Genomic DNA, 19048 nt, shown 5'->3' on the forward strand with positions numbered 1-19048 from the left:
AGTTAAGGGTGGTAAACCAGTCTGCCAGGTTTAACATTCAAATAGATAAGATGATCTCCTGGACTGAACAGTCTTCGTTTTCAATCATCCTGTTGGGTTAAAGTAGCTGCAATCCCATGTAAATACACTAATCTGAACCATTAACACAACCCCAGCTGACAAAGTGCTCCCTGCCTCCCACAGGGATCTGGCAGGCTTACAACAGTTGAGCCCAGGGTGTTGGTTAAACAAGACGGATTGAGCGGAGCCTCTCAGACGCAAGTGCAACAGTATTGCAACTTTAATGTTGGGGGTTGGGGTTATTCCACAGCTATTCATCATTAGTGCTGCAGCCCAGCCTAAGCTACACCCCCGCTTGCCATAAATACTTGATTAACGGACCTAAACATGTCTGATAAAGGGATCTTAGGCTACTGCTGTATGGAGGATGAGCAACTGCTTTATTGGTTAAATCCCGCCCACCTACTGTGTGGGAGCATGTCACTCTTTTTGGAACATATGTGAAACAGTGCATTACCAAGCCCTCAAATGACTACTGCTTAAATCTAGCACACCACATGATTTCAGCACAGCTCAAGTCGGATTGGGTAAGACTGCCTACAGGGTCACTGTGCATTCTGTTGCAAATGCAGGCCGTTTTGGAAAATGGTCTCAGCACTGGGAAACTGACTGATACTTTTTTCCAAAAGAGAGAGAAAAAGAAAGAAAAGAAAGTGTACAGTTTTTCACAAAATACTTTTGCATAAGTTCTGGTTGGCTTGCTTCTTTAACCATTAATTATCGTGATTGGAATCGGTAAAATTTCCTAGGAACCTCCCACGGTTTGCTGCCTCGTCAAGCATACCTTCATCCTCGTCATTAGCGCTAACAGTGACAACAGCCAGGCCCACATCTGCATTCTCGTCCACACCCACTTCATACAGTCGCTGAGCAAAGACTGGCTTGTTGTCGTTGACGTCGCTGACGAAAACCCTCACATACGCTGTGTCTGCAAAAATGACAAAACGGCGGAAGATTACAAGGCGCACACGTGCACGCACGCACACACACTTTCCAAACACAGTATATGTGTATTGTCCCTCCATCTGTTTATTGATTCTACAATTCATTGTCACTGTTCAGTGGGGAAGAGGCACTTAACCGAACGCAATGTGCCTCATTGAAAGGGAAATTAGAAAAACATTACTCATAAATATGTGCCATAAATTGCATAAATGATTTTGTCAAGAGTTTATTGTTTTTACTGATGTAACAGTTTTAAACAGAAAGTAAAACATTATTGGGGCCAAACATCTTCAACAAGCTAATTTTTTTGCAGAGTGTACTGTAGATAAAGAACCTCTCCCCTGGGAAAGTTAAATATTTGAAAGATGACGAGTGTTTGTGTCTTATCGGTGCCCTCCTCGTTACGCTGTTTATTTCTTCAGTTAGAAGTAGTAAATTATCTGCTCACAGAACACATGGGTGACATGTTAATTTGCAGCTGCTGCAGGAAGAGATGATGGGGGTTGAAGGTAGCTCTATTTTCTCAGCTTGTTTTTACACTCCAATCCTCCTCACGGTGCATCCCAGATGTGACGCAGCCAGACAGGTAATGTTTGCAGAGGATGTCGGAGATTCATACCCCAAGACGCAGCTAAGGCTCATTACAAATGCTAAGCAGCCCTGGCAACTCTGGTGGGAAGGCTTTACTTCAAAACATCACCCTTTACCCCTAATACCTCCTCTGCAAACATTTGCAAAAGACCCACTTCTGAATAAAAACGTCCTATTACGTCATTCTAGATACAGGCTAAGGTTTTGCAACTGCCACAATGTCACAAAGAGAACATTGTAAAAAAATAAAGATACAAGCCACTCTAGTTAAATATTGAACAAAAAAAATTAAAAACAGGGAGAAAAACAACAACAACAACAACAAAAAACTAAAAATGAGCGCCAAGAGGAATGGAATGGAAGAAAGTGAAGCTTGTCATGTCAATGTACACTGTGTGAAACACAGAGGACGGACTGCATAGTATTCAGTATTGCACTGTAGGCTTGTAGGGAAAGAACAACACACCTTTTTATGAATAGGACATTGCACCAGGCCTCAGGTCACTTCACTGTTAAATCTGCCAACTCACATATTTCTTAGAAACCAACAACTTGTGTGACTAAAAGAGTTGGGATACACTAAAACTGAAGTTACTACTAACATATTATTTGCATACAAATTGCCTTTTCTGGAATAGTTAGGCACTTTTTGGAAATATGTTCATTCAATATCTTTAAAAAAATGATACCATTCTGATGTCTGTAAGGTAAATATAAAGCCAGCAGGCTAACCAATGCTAGGCTAAACTAGTAACAAAGCTAATGCTAAGCTAGGGACGGTTTTGTTCTGGACTATTTTCTGGCCAGGCACAGTGACACGTTTTTGACAAAATACGTCATATATTTAGAAATTACAACATGTACATTTGCGAGCTTTGGAGGGGATTTTTCTACCTTCCGACAGAGCCAGACTAGCTGTTTTCACATGATTCCTGTCTTTGTGCTAAGCCTGCCATCCAGAAATGCGAGATGTAAATCTTCTTCAAATTGGTGTATTTCCCAAAATGTCAAACTATTCTTTAACAAAGCAAAACATAAACTCATGAGCAATTTATTTTTGCTCTATGAAAAAGTCTAATGTCATCATTAAAAGCATCATTATTTCTAACCTGAGTTGGGCTGTTTGTTCTTGCCAGGTCGCGCTGATTCCTGGCCATCTTCTGACTGAACTTCCAGCAAATAGGAGCTACGGGCCTCACGATCAAACACAGCTTCTGTGAAGATGATCCCAAGTTTTGGGTCTATGCGGAACAGGTGATGGTCGCCACTGCTGTCACTCAGCAGAGAGTAAGTGATCTGTAGAGCATAGGGAATTTGAAAATTAAACCACAGTATTCTTTCAAGCAATAACCTGCAGAAATAAAGGCTTTGCAGCTGAAAATGTCAGGAGGTCTCCATCATATTCTCATCTGAAATAAAATTAGATCGATACTCTATGCGACTTATATTGTCACCGTCAGTCACTCACCTGCGAGGGCACTGTTCCCAATACCACCACAACAACCACGTCTAACAAAAGCTTCCGCACTAGAGGGATAATGGTGTAATGCTACAGAATACTCCTTCTAGCATAACAAGGATTGTTAGGCAAGGTAAAACAGTCTATATGTGATTGAAAATCTCTTTATTGCACAACATGAACACAAATAGATAACCACAAACCTCTCCATTGAGTCCCAGGTCTTTGTCATGGGCAGACACTTGGAGTACCAAAGTCCCTATCTGGGCCCCTTCTGTTACTGAGGCCTCGTAGATGGAGGAGGTGAAAAACGGAACGTTGTCATTCACATCTAGGAGCGAAGAAAGGTTTAGTAGAAAATTGATTGTGTGTTTGTTTACAGATAGTAACTAACGGGGGAAGACCTGCAGAAAACCATCACAGGTCAGACTCAAACCCTGGACCTTCTGCATCAAGGAATTAACCTCAATATACAGGATGTGCGCCTGCTCTACCAACTGAGCTAACTGGCCACACACATTTAAGATTTAGTTTGATTTGCTGAAGAAAGAAAATCTCATCTTTATATATGTATCGTTACCTTTTCAACCCACTGAAATTACGACATTCTGACGATGATTTTGATTATGCATCAGTTTAATATCACACGCTACACTTAATTAAATGCTAAAGGAAAGTTGTAAAAGATAATTAAATCTCAACATAACGTTGAAGAATATTAATAAACCTGCTAATGAAACAATAAAGTCTGACTAATCTCAATTTAATATAAAAGAGCAAAGTGAGAACATAGTGAGAAGAGTAAAAATCCCACCTGTAATATTGACATAAACTGTAGTAAAAGCTGCAAGAGGCACTGCGGCCACGTTCTGTGCTCGAACCCGGAGAGAGAACACGGGTGTGGTCTCGTAGTCCAGCGGCTCGGACACTAGAATGGACGCAGAGCCATCTTCGCGGTTGGGGGAAAGGTAGAAACGGACTGGCATGTTGGTTTCGGGGACCATCCCATCCTCCAGGTTATAAGTCACCCTCGGGTCACCCAACTGAGAGGTCGCCTTAATTGTCTGAAAAGGAAGAGGATTTGGATTATAATTTTGCTCGGTTGAACACCTGGATCTTAATTAACGTTTGTTTAGATAGCAGAAAACAACCCTGGGCTGAGCAAATGGTGTTTCCTAGATTAACCCTCATGTTATCCTCGGGTCAAATTGCCCCTTTTTCCTATCTCAATTATCTTTTCAATTACCCAAAATACCATGATTGACTCCACACAACGCTCTTTGGCAAGTACAAATCTCTACTTTCATTAATTTTGGGTTGTCTTATTCAATTGTATAGCACTTAGAAAAAACTATTGAAATGTTTTTGAAATAGTATTGCTATTAGCTTAGCTTAGCATAAAGACTGGAAACAGTTAGTCTGGCAAATCAACCTAGATGCAACGTACTAATATGAAGAGCTCTAGAGCTGCTGGTGCGTATAATAGCAGCTAACCGGCTGCAGACTGACGCTCCGTTATTAACGCCCGGACAGGTGAGCGATATCAGTCGTCTCATTCAAGTCTTGACACAAGAGCAAATAAGTGTAGTTCCTAAAATGTTTGAAGAATCCACTTAAGAAGGATTCTCCTTGAGGTAGGTCAGGTAACATTTAGTCTTGCTTTGCCAGACCCTCCTCTAAAGCTTGTTGAAGGAGAGTCTGGCCATTCCAGACAGCATTCGACGATGGGAGGAAAACAGGCTCTGGTTTATTGGCACTTCTTTAAACCAATCAGAATTATCATTGGCACTTGCAAAAATAGTCGTGCGAGAGAACCCAGATTGGACAGGTAGTCTCGTTAGCTGTCCCAATTTACCAAGCAGAGATCTGAGAAGCAGAATTTAAAATTCCAACACAAAGAAAGCAAAAGGAATTGGAAAATACATGCATCTGGCAGAATTGTAATGCAACACCTGAGCAATCCTGGAAGTGGAATGCGAAGGATATAGACGCAAAGAATATAGACAAGGCAACACTAACATGTGACAATTACTACTTAGAACAAGGCCAGACTGCTTTTGTGTTTTGTATTCTTAAAGGAGAAGCAAAGGTTATGTCAAATATAAATCACAATTATTGCGATGATTGATAATCTGGGTAGGAAACAAAGTAAACTATTGTTTGAGCCCTGAAATAACCTCTTATGTGAAAGTGCAACCCTTTGTGAGACCTTGGTAAAAGAAAAGGGATTTGTCTGATCTCCAGATTGACAGCTATATATTCTCACATCAAAGGAGACGTTGTGAATGGATGTAATAACCCTGAAGTCATAAAACTTGCTTTGCACATGCGATACAATGTCAGCTTTCTCCAACAGCATCAAACAAAAACACGTTTATAGATTTTCAGCGCACTGACAAGCTTTCAAAGACTCCTGTCCAGCGGAATAAGCAAACATTCAGCTGATTCAATTGCAGACTGCAGATGTACTGTATATTAGCCTGTGGCTAACTGTGGCACAATGCATCAAATAGTAACATTTATGTTTAAAAGTGTACATGCTTCTTAAAAACAAAATAAAACTGGAAAAAAATACAGCAACTCAAAATGACAAGAGAGGAACCAGCTTATCAACCTATTAAAGAACCACATATAAATTATTGACTTACTATTTATTGAACTGTTTTCTGCATTTTATTAACTGCCTGCAAGTTAGGCAATCTCTGTATTGTGAGTTTAATTGTGTGTGATTTGTATTATACTATCTATACTATCTATATACTATCCCACTGGGGGACAGATAAAGTAACTTCAACTTGAGCTATGTGGTAATATGAACAATGTTTTTCAGATTATATTGTTCCACATACCACTATGGGTGTGTCCCTGGCGGTGTTTTCAGGGATGACGACGCTGTAGCTGTCCTTCTCCCACTGTGGAGGCTGGTTCTTCACGTTGGTGATGGTGACAGCCAGCTCCACTGAGGTGTTTTGGTGTCCCCCGTCGGTAGCTATGATCTCCCGCGTGATATAGGTTCTCTGTAACAGTTCAGACACTAAAATGATCCTTGTGGCATTTAGAAATGAAACTATTGACAATTAGCTGATGAAGAAGTAGTCGATTACCAGAAAATTGCTAAGCAGCTATTTGATGAACTATCAAATTATACGCAGCTCCAACTGACTGACCCTGCCAAAACACAAACTCATCTCCTATGACAACACACCAGATGTGTAACATATACAGTATATTGTGAAATAATGTAATAATTATAAATAAAAGCAGTACAATCTAATATATATTACATCCTCTTGCTATAGTCTGAGTAGCATGGCTGTGTCTTCAGCTTGCTCTGTGGCAGTGGGCCGATTGAAACTGGCCCGTGACAGCAAACCAATAACCAGTAAAGATTAGCGCTGCACGATATGTGTAAAATATGCAATAATGTTGCACAATATGATATTATTTGCAATAAACAAAAAATAATAAAGTTTACTCAGTTCTGCCTTACTGCTGCTTTCAGAAGTCTGCTAAAATAGAGAAAATTGCTTGTTGAATAAAACACTTTTTTATTTCTATTGAACATTGACACACAAGACAGTTAAGCTTTTATTTCAAAGTCTAGTTTTCTACTGATACTCTCCTTCAACTAACTAATAAAATAAGTGTTGGAAAGTGTCTTTCACAATATATCAGGGTCTTTTGCGATGTGTTTATTAGTTACTGATATTGTGATAATTCCTGATGGGCAGTAATGACTTCAGGTTCTTGCCTGTACCTAAACTCCATTGAGGAAATCACTTAATTAGGTAAGAACAAAGGCAGCAGTATGACCCTTACAAAAATGTATTAAGCTTTACAATTCAGCACCAAAGCTCCTCCACTAGAAAATAAAGGGTAAATCTGACTAAGGATCTGTATTTCGTCAGAGTGGACACAGCAGGCAAAACTAGCATTTTACTTAAGAGGTCATTAGAGTATTTTATTAAATATTTATCTTAATTACGCAATGTGAAACATCAACAATACCCTTCTATCAGAATGAGAGAAAAAAACTCCTCTATTTCTCTAAAGGGCCTTTTCTTTTTGCTCACGCGAGGAAATTTCATTCTATCCACTTACAGTAAAAGATAATGCGAGCCATAGTTATGCAATTACATTCTCAAATAATAATATACTTGTTAAGATGTCACATTTTAAAAATTTTCTATCAATGCAAAACATGGCGGAGCGACTCTATTGTGCAGCAGATAAAAAGAAATTGCACTTAACTATAGATAGTCCATTTTTTATTTTAGGGACAATCCAATTAGTATGTGTGAAGAAGTACAACTTTCTTTTCCAAAGCTTGACACCAGAGAACAAAGACTGTAATTTGTGATTGTTAATGTGGACCCAGCAGCTGCTGCGTTTACAATAAATGAATCACTGACTTAGTGGTCTAACCAAGGTTTAAAATTGAATTTGCAGTAATAGTGTCAGATGTGAACCAGAAAATATCCATACAATAGTCTGGACACGGTCACAGTAACCTTTGCCATCTTATCTACTTAATTCCACTTAATTATCTGCAGAACTTTACTGTACAGAACGTTGAGGCTGGCTCTGGCTGTACTGAACATGTAATAACCACTGTAATTCAATGCTACTTCATATTCCACTGAAGGGAACTGGGATCTGCGCTGCATACTTTACTGTGAAGTGTGGTGTGAAGATTTGGCCTTAATATTTATTCACTTAACAGAAACGATGACGACAAAATCAAATCAGAACAGTGTCTAAAATCAGCTGAGACATTTAACATTTAATGAAGTGCTTTTACAATCTTAGTTAAAGGATAAAAACATTGGTGGTTGATTCAAATAGCTCCTGAAAGCACTTTTTAAATACAGTAGGCAGCTTTGTTCACCAAGGTTCTTGGCTTAACACTTTCAATTTTACATGAGGTCAGCAGCATAATTTCCAGAGACATCTACCACCGCCGCGCTAAAAAGCATGTTAAATAATAAACAACCTTATAGTGCATTAGCAAATATGGAGCCAAAGAACAACTCTTCCATTTGAATTAGTGAAAGAGGAAAACAGGAAGAAGAGCGCTGATAGACTACAGAATAGGCCTGCATGATATTAGATAAATCTGACATTGCGATATTTTTTTCCCCTGCAATAATTATTGCGATTTGAAAAAATACATTGTGTTCCTATAATATTATCAATCCAGGCTAAAGTGTATGACAATGACTGCATGTTGCTTCTTCTAAATTCCAAGTTGTGGTCGACTAGCGGGGCCAGCTCGTTAGTTTGATAAATTGATCAGACATGGATGTCACGCGCCGGGAGATGTTGTGATTATGTTGCATTAATCAGGTGATTTAGTTTGTATTTGTAGCAAACATAAAACACTGACTACTGTAGCTTCCCTTACTACCCATCAAAAACTATGCACATCACTGCGATGTGACTATTGTGCATGCGCAAATGGCCATGTCGATGTTAAAACACAATATCGTTCAGTCCTACTACAAAAAACATGAAAGTCTACAAAACACCAATAAAAAATGTAAAACATTTGTCACAATCACTGAAAGGCCAACTTGCTAAACTTTATGGCTAGCTTTCATATTGGAAACAATTATTTACATAACCACAATTATCACCTTTTTAAAAAGAACTGTGGAGGTGATCATGCTTTTTAAGTTTAATCCCATGCACAATCTTTCGGCCTCCAGAGTGTTTCAGTTAATAGCCACAAAAACATCGCTCGTCTAAAGGTCCTTATCAAAGCCCCAGATCATAAACTGAGATGAAAAAGCCTTGAATCTCTTATATCAAAGCCAGAGTGTTTAAGCTGGACAAAAGAGTCTTGGTTTCTTATAAGTAGCTTCTTAAAAACATGTGTCATACACTTTTAAAAAAAACAGCATCTTTTTTTGACAGCTACGGGTCACATGTATTGTTTAGTAACAGTCCAATTGACAGAACTGTAGTCATTAAATATAACCACAGGAATCCCAAGCTGTTAAAATCTATTTTTAATAATTAGTTTAGCCTGAATGGATCTCCTTCTATCTTCTTTCTCTGTGGTCTTTCCACATGCAGCACCTCTGGGAGTACACATACCCCAGATAGTGAGTGTGTGACAGAGGCACTTTGAGGAGGCTCATTCATTAGCTTTGTTGACACAGACCCATGGGCTAATAAAGAATGTGTGTGTGTGTGTACGTGCGTGTGTGTGTGTACGTGCGTGTGTGTGTATGTGCGTGCGTGCGTGCGTGTGTGTGTGAGTGCTGGCTGACAGAGAGTCTGCTAATTACTGCCGACTGACCTGTGATATGGGCTGGTTAACGTAGATCCATCCAGTGACAGGGTTAACCCGCAGGTATTCAGGCTGCTCCAAGGACATGGAGTAAGTGATAGCTGCATTAGTTCCAAAGTCGTCATCGTGAGCTGCCACGCGCAGGAAACTGGTACCGACCAAAGTGTCTTCTCTCAGAAAGTCTGCAGGGGATGATTGCGGGATGGTAAAGGTCATGCATGAGAGGTTATGGACATTGCTTATTAAGTAAAACCTGTGATTTAGGTTATTACTAGGGTAATTTTTTATGTTTGTTTCCAAAACCCAGTACAAAGACATACAGTGTGATCTACGGCATCAAGACACTGAAACGTATCCCCAGTTTAAAGAAATTACTCAATGTAAGTAAAAAAGGAGCATAAACCTCCCTCTTTATCACAACATTTTTAAGGTCATAGTTATGCTTCTGCTTTAACAATACACATTTTTTCATGTATCATTTGTTATCACTTACACTCATAGCGCAAATTCTCAAACTTGGGGCTATTATCATTCTGGTCCAGTATTTGGATGGTGAGCTGACAGATGCCGATGAGCGGCTCCTCTGCCCAATCAGTGGCCGTTACTGTAATTGAATACTCCCTCTGCCGCTCCCTGTCGAACCGCCTTGCTGTCGCAATCACTCCTGTGAATACAGAACAAAAAATCCCAAACACACACCCATGAACACATATACACTATATTCATCCACCCATTCAGCAATTCTCCAAATAACCCATCAATGAATGCATCCATACATCAATTCATCTTACTGCATATCTAGCCATCTAACCATCCACCCAAGAATAAAAAAAAACAAGTAAACAATTACATATTATTTCGAGCATCCTTTTCAAGTGCAGTGACTTCGTAATTAAATCTTGAGATGAAGGAAACAGAGCAGAAGCCTTAAAGAAAGTGACTGACAGAACAACGTGTTGACTCCACGTGTTAAGACTCCACAACAGCTCCAGGTCTTTCCCTTCATTATGCAGAGTCAGTTTTTATCACGCCAAGCTTGGCCAGGTTAGCAACAGAACCCCCATAGCCCACACCATTTAAAGCAACTACTTTTCTGAAACTGTGTATTCCATCTGATGACCATAAATGACCTGTAACAGGAAACAAGACTAACAGCGAAAAGAACGCTATTTTTATGTATATTATATATTTTTACAAAATCACAGTCGGCGCTACAGAACACGCATTCTGAAGGGTCACAGATGTTGGTGTAACAGCAGGAAAAGCCTATGTTAGAGAATATGTAAATAAAGCAGGGGGGTTTCTTTATGTAGGCCTGATTGTATTTAAAAAAAAAAAAATTAAGTTATCTGCTGTAGTTATGGCTGATACTGAGACAGGACTATCACAGAGAGAAGGAAATTAAAGGAACAACTAAAAGCTAAAGGGGAAATTGAAAGACGATGTGTGTCCCACTCAGTCGGGCTGTCAACAGATGCGGACTACGGGATTGTAAATGCCACAAAAACGTCCCCAAATTGACCCTCATGTCTATTTAATTCATAAAATAACTTTAGATTGTGCAATGTGGTTGTACGTCAGTAGCCAACATTAAATTACGTCCCCATTCCATTTATCAGTCGGTGTTTGTGTTGGCTTACTATTTTCTTTTCACTTATCCCCTGTACTTGTGTAAAGCGTCCTCGGGTTTCCTGAAATTAATTTTCCTGATATTAATCTACATTAAGTTATCATTACGTTTGTTGCTACAACAATCTCTTAATGCTTGGCTTGTGACACAGTGATCCGGTTTATCTCACGACACATCCAAAGTAAGCTAAGTTACCGTATGAAACACTTGAAATGCAACGATGCATCGGTAACATATTATCTTATTGTAAATTAATGATTTTCTGTCTGAGGAGAACGTTCATGGCAACTACATGACCTTCAGGTAACGTTGACTCGGTAATATCACAGACAGTATAAGAAATGGACATAGCAACACCAAAAACTTCAACGGAGACCACACGGTAATTTTTGATGCAGTAACTTCTCTATTGTGCGACAGAAAGTTGCATAGGCATGAAACAATCGTTAGCCTATTTTTACAAAAATGGCGCCTTTTATACATTTTCATGTTTCTTTAGAATTAAAAAAAATGGACAAATAAAAGCGCTTTTTAAACGCTTCAGATGTAAAGTTACTCACTGTCAGAGTGAATGGATGTCATGATGTTTGTGTTCTGTCCCGTTTTATGTTGAAGTCTGTCTTTTTCCCCTAGTCTTGTCGAGTTTTACTTCCTGTCTTGTGTTTTTATTGATTGTTCTGCCCAGCCCTGTTGTGTCACCTGTTCCTGTTTAGTCCTTGTCACCCTGTGCTGTCTTTGTCTTGTGTTGGATCAATACGTTTCTGCTGCTGGTCAGTGTTGTCGAGGGCTGTCGTGTTCTGTGCTTTCTTGTTTATGGATTTGTTTGTCTGACGTTCCCCGTGATTGCCTGCATTACTTTTTGTTATAAGTTGTATGCCTGCTGCTTTCAAGACACTTTTTGTTGGTGTGTACTTTGTTGTTGTTTAATAAATGATCAAGCTCAACATACTTTGCATGCTCTCTGCTTTTGGCTCCAAGCCTCATCTCCTCCCTGACAATAGGAATCAATGCTAGGGGAAGGTGATGGCTTGTTAGACTCAGAATCTCCCTATAGGAGGTACACTTTCCAGATGCTCCCTTACCCCCTTGGGCATTACAGTGGCTGATACAGCACCGTAAAGAAAAGAGCTTTACGTCAGCAGGTATAGTTAAAACACTCCCGCCTTTTCCCTTTTCCCTGCTAAAATCAACACAAACTCAAAGTTACATATACCCACTAACATAATTCAAAAATGTTATCTATTCTGTCGTAGTGTATACAATTTCTCCCCTGCCCTGACTTTTTCTACATTCATATTCTGCTCATTCCTATATTGTCAAAATTAAAGAAAACCATTTGGAAAACCAAATCTTTGATTTTCCAAATGTTGATTTTCAAAAACAACCCCCTTAGGCGCCAGAAGAAGCACAAATAAACATTGGTACTCTCTTCCACAGCCAAATTGACACATTTGAATAATAGGCTTACAGCACATTGAGACAATAAATGGGACCTAGAAACTTATTTGCATGCCAGTTTTTACTCACAAGCATTTATAATCCCTGATAATCACACTAAGGTATGTAGGTCCACAGTATTCATCCTTTAATATGTATAAAATATCAGAAACGAAAGCAAAACTAATCATACTTTAACTTTTACTCTAAAAATTCCCATGTGTGTACTATACACTATAATACTATCATGAATTTGCACAGTATTGTGTGGATCAGATGGCAAGTTGTGTGTTGGCTGTTCAACTGTAAAAGACACTGCACGGGGGATTTGGGGTGGGGGGGGGGGATTAAGACAAATACAAATGCCGAGGGGGGTGTATTGTTGTTCTTACGTTCAAAATGGGATAGTGTAAAAATGTGCACCTTCATTTGAGATTATATTTACAATTTAGTTTACTTGTCAAAATAAAAATCTGTTTCACGCCGCAGGGTATATGGCGCTTACATAACTTAAAACAGCATCGGATAGAACCAAAGAGATGGGTTTATTCATGAAAAACTATTTCTTTGCGGGAGTTGTTTACAAAACCTCTGACTCAACATGTGTTCACTGTTGACGGCGTTAGAGCAAATGCCCAGACTATTAATGCATCGAATGTCAGCGTGAACATATTTTTTTCTAAAATTAGAAATCAAAATAGCACATTTTACACTGCTAAGAATATATATTGTGTGTGTATGTGTGGCTGTATGTGTTTTTTTCTATCCATTTCCTCTCCTCTCAAATCATAGTTCAACTTGACTGTTGAATTTAAGATGTCAATTACCATTAAAATGCAGCACTGTCTACGAACCACGAACTCTATGTTCTAATACTGTAGGTCTAATTGAGACCTAATCGCAATCCGCGACCGCTCTACCTGTGTCTGGATGAATTCTGAAGGCAGGCATGGCACTGTCTCTGTGCATTAAGCCATATTTGACTTTTCCATTTGCACCCTCATCTGCATCCACCGCATGCACTTGCAACACAAAAGTCCCCGTTGGCTGGTTCTCCAGCACTGAAGCCTGCTCACGATATTGCTGGCACTAAAATAGAGAGAGGGAGGGGGAGAGAAATAAGAAAAGACACACAAATACAAAAAAACAATTCATATACATATGAGAATAGATAGTGATAATATGGTACGGTAATGAGAGTGCAAGGATCAAAGAAAACAAACTCATTAAGTGCAAGGCCACTACGCACACAGGGAGATACTGTGCATGAAAAACAATACAGAAGTAATAGATACTGTAGCCCGCATCTATGAAAATAAAAAACACTTGAGCTGATTTATTTTGAAGAGCCAGCAGTGAACAGCTTTTTCTAAACCAGGAATTCAGTCCATTCCCCTAATGAACAGATAAAAAGCTACTCTCTGGAGTCTTTCTCTTTTGAAATTACATATAAATGCTAGCTATTCTTTCAAAAGAATGACCATGAAAAATGAAATGACAAAGAAAAGGCAAGGAGGAGTGTGAGCGAAACAGAGGGCGGGGCATGGATCAAAGGAAGTGAGCGAGCCAATCAAGAGTAATGCACAAGTTTATGGGAAGTGATGGCACAGACAATAAGGCCTGTAGGTACCTGTTAAAAAACACATGAAATCAAACATAAGGTCATTCTTGCCCAAGACCTGATGGTCACGCCCTGATGGTTAAGCCCAAGACCATCAAACTTGATATTTAGACACAAGTTGCCAAGACTTCAAGTCCACCCAAAAGACCTCAGGGGCTCCAGCCCAGCCTTCTGCCGAAGTTTAAGTCATTCCTAATTACGGAGGAAGTTAATTAAACAGGTATAGTATATTGTGATGATATTGCAGTTTTTTTTTCTTAAATTAATTGAAACCCCAATGGAGCGCCTGAAGATAGAGTGGGTGTGCAGGCTAATCAGAACTCATGGGAAAACAGAGTGGAGAGAAGGAGGCCAGTGGAATGAGAACGCCAGGACAAAAAATAAAAGCTGGAGAGTGGAATAAGACGAGGGAGAAGAGAAGTGATAGACAGAGAAATAACTTAAGTGCACCGAGGGGATGATACAGACGGGGAGGTGAGAGAAGAATGTAACAATGTTGTGCAGGCACGTTGAATTGAGGCAAAACAACTCACCGTAGGCTATTAAAAAGGGTTCAGGTTGACAGCCACAGCGACAACAGCAACAAAAGCAGGTTAGCTTTGCTTAGCATAAAGATTGAAAACAGCTAGCCTGGCTCTGTCCAAAAGTAATCAGCCAGTCACATCCTAGGCCAATGGTTGCCTAGCAACAGGTCCCGGCAAACAAATAGTACAGACAATAACACTAACAATGTGAGGATATGTTTAGTTAGTGAAATTTAGAGGTGTTGATGGGCAAATGTTGTCACCTTTAGACAGAACCAACCTCCGGTTTCCAGTATTTTATGCTAAAATAAGCTAAGCTATGTGGCTGCTTATATGGTTTCATATTTATCATACAGACATACAAGTAGGAAGGTAAGAAAGCCAAAAATGTTGAACTATTCCCCAATATTATTCAGCCCCATGTCCCAGTCTCATAATTATGGCCATTCTGACTCTGGGTCAAGCTAACGTTGCACACCTCAGTTCAAAAAGTACCACCAGAGTTTCCCTTAAAAAAAAAAGTCCTCACCTCCTCAAATACAGGTTTGTTGTTGTTTACATCATCAACTCCAACGATGACCCGTGCGGTGGAGAAGAGAGGCTGTGGCCCGCCTGATGCATTGTCATCCGTGGCCGTTACATTCAAGGCGTACTCCAGGCCTTGAAGCTTGGGCAGGGGCGTAGAGCGGAGACGAATCAACCCTACAAAGACCACAGGCCTATTAAATCAAACATTATAAAACATGGTCCCTCCTAACACATTAAGTACAACTATTCCCTTAGTCATTAAGCAGGATGTCATTGCCACTGTACTGTGGCCTTGTATGGTGAAGGATTTGCTATAAATAAAAACAAAGCAGAAGACGCATACTGCCTGTTGTTGCTCTAGAAATCAGAGGTGAGATAGCGAGTGTTGGAAATGCACCTCAGAAGTCCACAGAAAGGTAAAAATATGACATTCAGACTTAATCCAGAAACCAATTTCACAGTGGCGATTCTGTCATATTTCTAATCTAATAATTGCATGCTCTCGCCTAAAGATGCCCATCCAGCTCACGCACTTCAGCGAAAACATAAAGTAGTGAGTGACTCGGGTTAGAAGTTAACCAGGCTCAGCAGATGCCTATTAACTGTTACCCCCCCCCCCCCATCTGCTTTCATGTCAACAGTCAAGATAAAAGGTGGGATAAAAGATGCTGAATCTGAGTCAACAGCCTTCTCGTCACCATTTAAAAACTTCTGAGGTTGCAGGACGAACACGCCGCCTGTGATGTGGGGGAAACTGATTGAAGCGAGAGCGTGGGGAGATTTTTTTATTCTCTTGTTGTGTTTCTATTCATCTCTTTCAATGCTCTTGATTAAAGACAAGACAGCATGCTGATACACACAGATGTGAGTGCCTTGCCTTCCTCTCTCTCCCAATTTACTTGTGATCTGGGCTGCCCACAGAGCAAAAAGGGCTCTAGCTCCTAATGACAATGCATGACTTTGACAGCACTGCACCACCACATTAAAATAAGTGAAGTGTAGGATGTGCACGGTAATTCTCCCCCTTTAAATGTCAACCTTATTTACAAATGCGACATGAGCTCCAGCAGCTAGTCAATGAGCCAGCACTCTCCATAGATAAAGGAAGTGGGAAGCCGTATAGTGGTTTTCTTTTGAGATCGTCCGATACCATTTTTTTGCTTCCCGATACAAATTCTGATACCTGAATTTGAGTCAGCATCAGCCGATACCGAGTACTGATCAGATACCAGTGTGTTGTATACTTTATTATGTTTTAACAACTGTATACTACTATCCCTGAATGGATGTGATATGATTTATATCTTTGTTGTTGGTCTGGCACAGGTTTAACACTTTGTGAAACATGGACAAACACAAATATCGATCGCCACAGAACTTTCTTTTATCGTATTTCATGATACCGACACCAGCGTTTTAGGCCGTATCAGAGGCGATACCAGTACTGGTATTGGTATCGGAACATCTCTAGTTTTCCTGGACCCAAAGGATATCAGCCTTAGCATTTTCTTGCTCTGAGGATACACAGAAAGGGTGGAGAGGAGCAATATAAACAGATGACAAAAAAGAAAGAGAAGCTGACAGAGCGCAGCCTGAAGATTGGGAGCTATGATAGAGCAGTTGTTGTGAAATTGAATTGAAAGGGTTGGGTGACAAATGTCACAGTGATTGCCACTGGTTTCGGATCAAAGGACAAATGCCACAAAGCTCCGAAACTTCCTTTAGAAAAAAGAAAAAGAAAAAAAAACAAGTGCGGAAATTTCTTAAAGGTCATCGTTTATATTTATGGCCCCGATAATAGAAAGACGGGCACTTGATATCAACTTTAAATATCTTTTCTCGTTGACTTTGAAAGTAGAGGGCGTTCATTGCACACCACTGTAACAGGAGCAAATTGGAGAAAATTGAATGTGTGATTTCACAGAAAGCATGTCAATTAGAATGAGACCGGCATATGTGAAGCCTGGCTAAAAAAATGAATTAGTATCACCTTTCTGGCTGTCAATGACGAAGTTTCCGTCCTCATTTCCTGCTGTTATGGAGTAGATTATACCATCGCCATCTGGGTCTTTGGCCAGAACTGTGGCGACGAGGGTGTTAGGCCCCGCGTCCTCGGAAACAAACGTTCGATATCTAAAGTGCGGGAATACACACATGGAAAGTCACAAGTCAATGATAGAAACACACACTGACAGGAGATACAAACCATCTACACAGTCCAAGGCATCAGCAGGCTGATTAGACTTATTGTTGTGGCTTTCGCTTGTCACTATGATTTAACCTGCCCTCTTAGCTGGCCAGACTAGAGACAAATGATAATGTCTACTGGGATGGTGAAGTCATTGGACAAATGGTGCTTCCACATACCCAGCCCACTGTGGGCCATTTGAGCCAGTGCCTTTTAAAATGTCAACAGTGATTTGCTCGCTTTGTGGTGCTGGGCAAAGAGATGCCCAGTGAGACACAGTAGATGGATATACCGCTGTGGTACAAAGCACCATGGGGTGGAGATGAACTGCGTGACTTGCCGGGGCGCGGAGGGGAGAGAGGAACAGGTGACAAAAAAGATGGCTGGCACTGAAATACTGAAATGACAGGTAAAGTGATATGTGGGAGTGAGAGAGAAGAGAAGGGAGCGGGTGGAAATAGGAAGGCTGATAGACTCAGAGAGGAGAAAGCATACAGAGGGGGCGGTGTTCGCACAAAGTTTGAGTTGACTCGTCAGCAGAACTCATGCCCTGTGAGATTTGGTGCTGTATCCTCTAATGTGTATGTGTGTGTGTGTGTGTGTGTGTGTGTGAGTGTAGGTATGTGTGTCTGTGGGGAGGGTGTCAACGTCTGTAGTGAGAAGTCATAGGTGATTGATGGTTTACAGAAGAACGCTGATGGGTGATTCATCTCCGCCAGCCGCAGCAGTCTCCGTGGCAACATGAGTGACCTGTAATCTGTCACCCGGCTCAGAGGCCACCTCTCCGTGGCTCTGCGGGATGAGACGTATACACTCACTTGGCTTTTACTTCCCGAAGCATCTCCCTTCATCTCACTGAACTGTGACGTTTTAGGACTGAGGATGCTCGCCTGTCCGACTGTAGTCATGCATGTCAGGCTATTTACATTCTCGTTGGCTCTCTACAACTCACTCAGATGACAAGTCAGGGTTCATGCAAGGCAATATTCGTCTGCCCGCATGTCACACATGTCGGAGTATGTCAATTAGTCCTGACCTGAAGATTCATTTCATAAAACCAAAGCATCCATCACTCCACCTCTCCACTCTGTCCTCTTCTGCCCTCACAGCACTTATCTCCCATCGTGACTAAGTGTCAAACACACACAACCTGGCAAAATGCCTGCATTTCTAACTGTCTGTCTGCTGGTCTGGCAGGAGTATTTGTCTGACCGCCGACAGGCTTCTCTGTTTATCTGCATATCTGACTGGCTGTCTCCTGTCGACTCGCCGTGCATGCTTTGGTATTCTCTTCTCGCTTGCCCTGCAACCATGTACCAGTGTGTTTTTCTCCTCAGTTTTATGTTTGTCTGCCTACATCTCCACCTCTCTGCCCGCCTGTTTGGCTCTGTTTCTAGCCAACCACCGAGACTGACACCTGACAATGCAACAAGAGCGGGTAACAGAGGTATCGGTCTTCTGTGAAGGTCATTGAAACATGACTGACAGGACAAGCGGCTTACTCGTTTCGGGGGAAATGAATAGAGCGGAGCCATGGTGGCACTTGCTGCCCACCCACTCACACAGGTTTGCCAACAAGGAGGTAGAGGACAATGGATTGCATCCAAATGTCAGTTTACAGCATACGTTTGGAGAAGGCCAATATTAGAGCCCAGACAATGCTGTGGGAATGCTTGATTTTCCTAAAAATACTGAACAAGAGACATTTTTAGCAAACCTCCAGAACAACAAAGTCACACTGCGCTAGTGGTTGAGTGACAAGTGTAAGGA

General features: G+C 40.7%; 1 protein-coding gene across 1 annotated transcript in view; it reads right to left on the bottom strand.

Moving 5' to 3' along the window:
* LOC117948580 (neural-cadherin-like) overlaps nt 1-19048 on the bottom strand; it is an 83409-nt gene that overhangs the window by 29254 nt on the left and 35107 nt on the right. Inside the window, exons 7-16 of the mRNA XM_034878274.1 lie at nt 17081-17223; nt 15092-15264; nt 13338-13506; nt 9844-10014; nt 9360-9532; nt 5905-6072; nt 3870-4119; nt 3259-3386; nt 2706-2892; nt 845-988 (exon numbers count right to left, since the gene is read on the bottom strand). Of these exons, the coding sequence (XP_034734165.1) occupies nt 845-988; nt 2706-2892; nt 3259-3386; nt 3870-4119; nt 5905-6072; nt 9360-9532; nt 9844-10014; nt 13338-13506; nt 15092-15264; nt 17081-17223 (1706 nt within the window). The remainder of the gene's footprint in view (nt 1-844; nt 989-2705; nt 2893-3258; nt 3387-3869; nt 4120-5904; nt 6073-9359; nt 9533-9843; nt 10015-13337; nt 13507-15091; nt 15265-17080; nt 17224-19048) is intronic.

This window comes from Etheostoma cragini, chromosome 8 (assembly GCF_013103735.1).
Source record: "Etheostoma cragini isolate CJK2018 chromosome 8, CSU_Ecrag_1.0, whole genome shotgun sequence".
Classification (NCBI taxonomy): Eukaryota; Metazoa; Chordata; class Actinopteri; order Perciformes; family Percidae; genus Etheostoma; species Etheostoma cragini.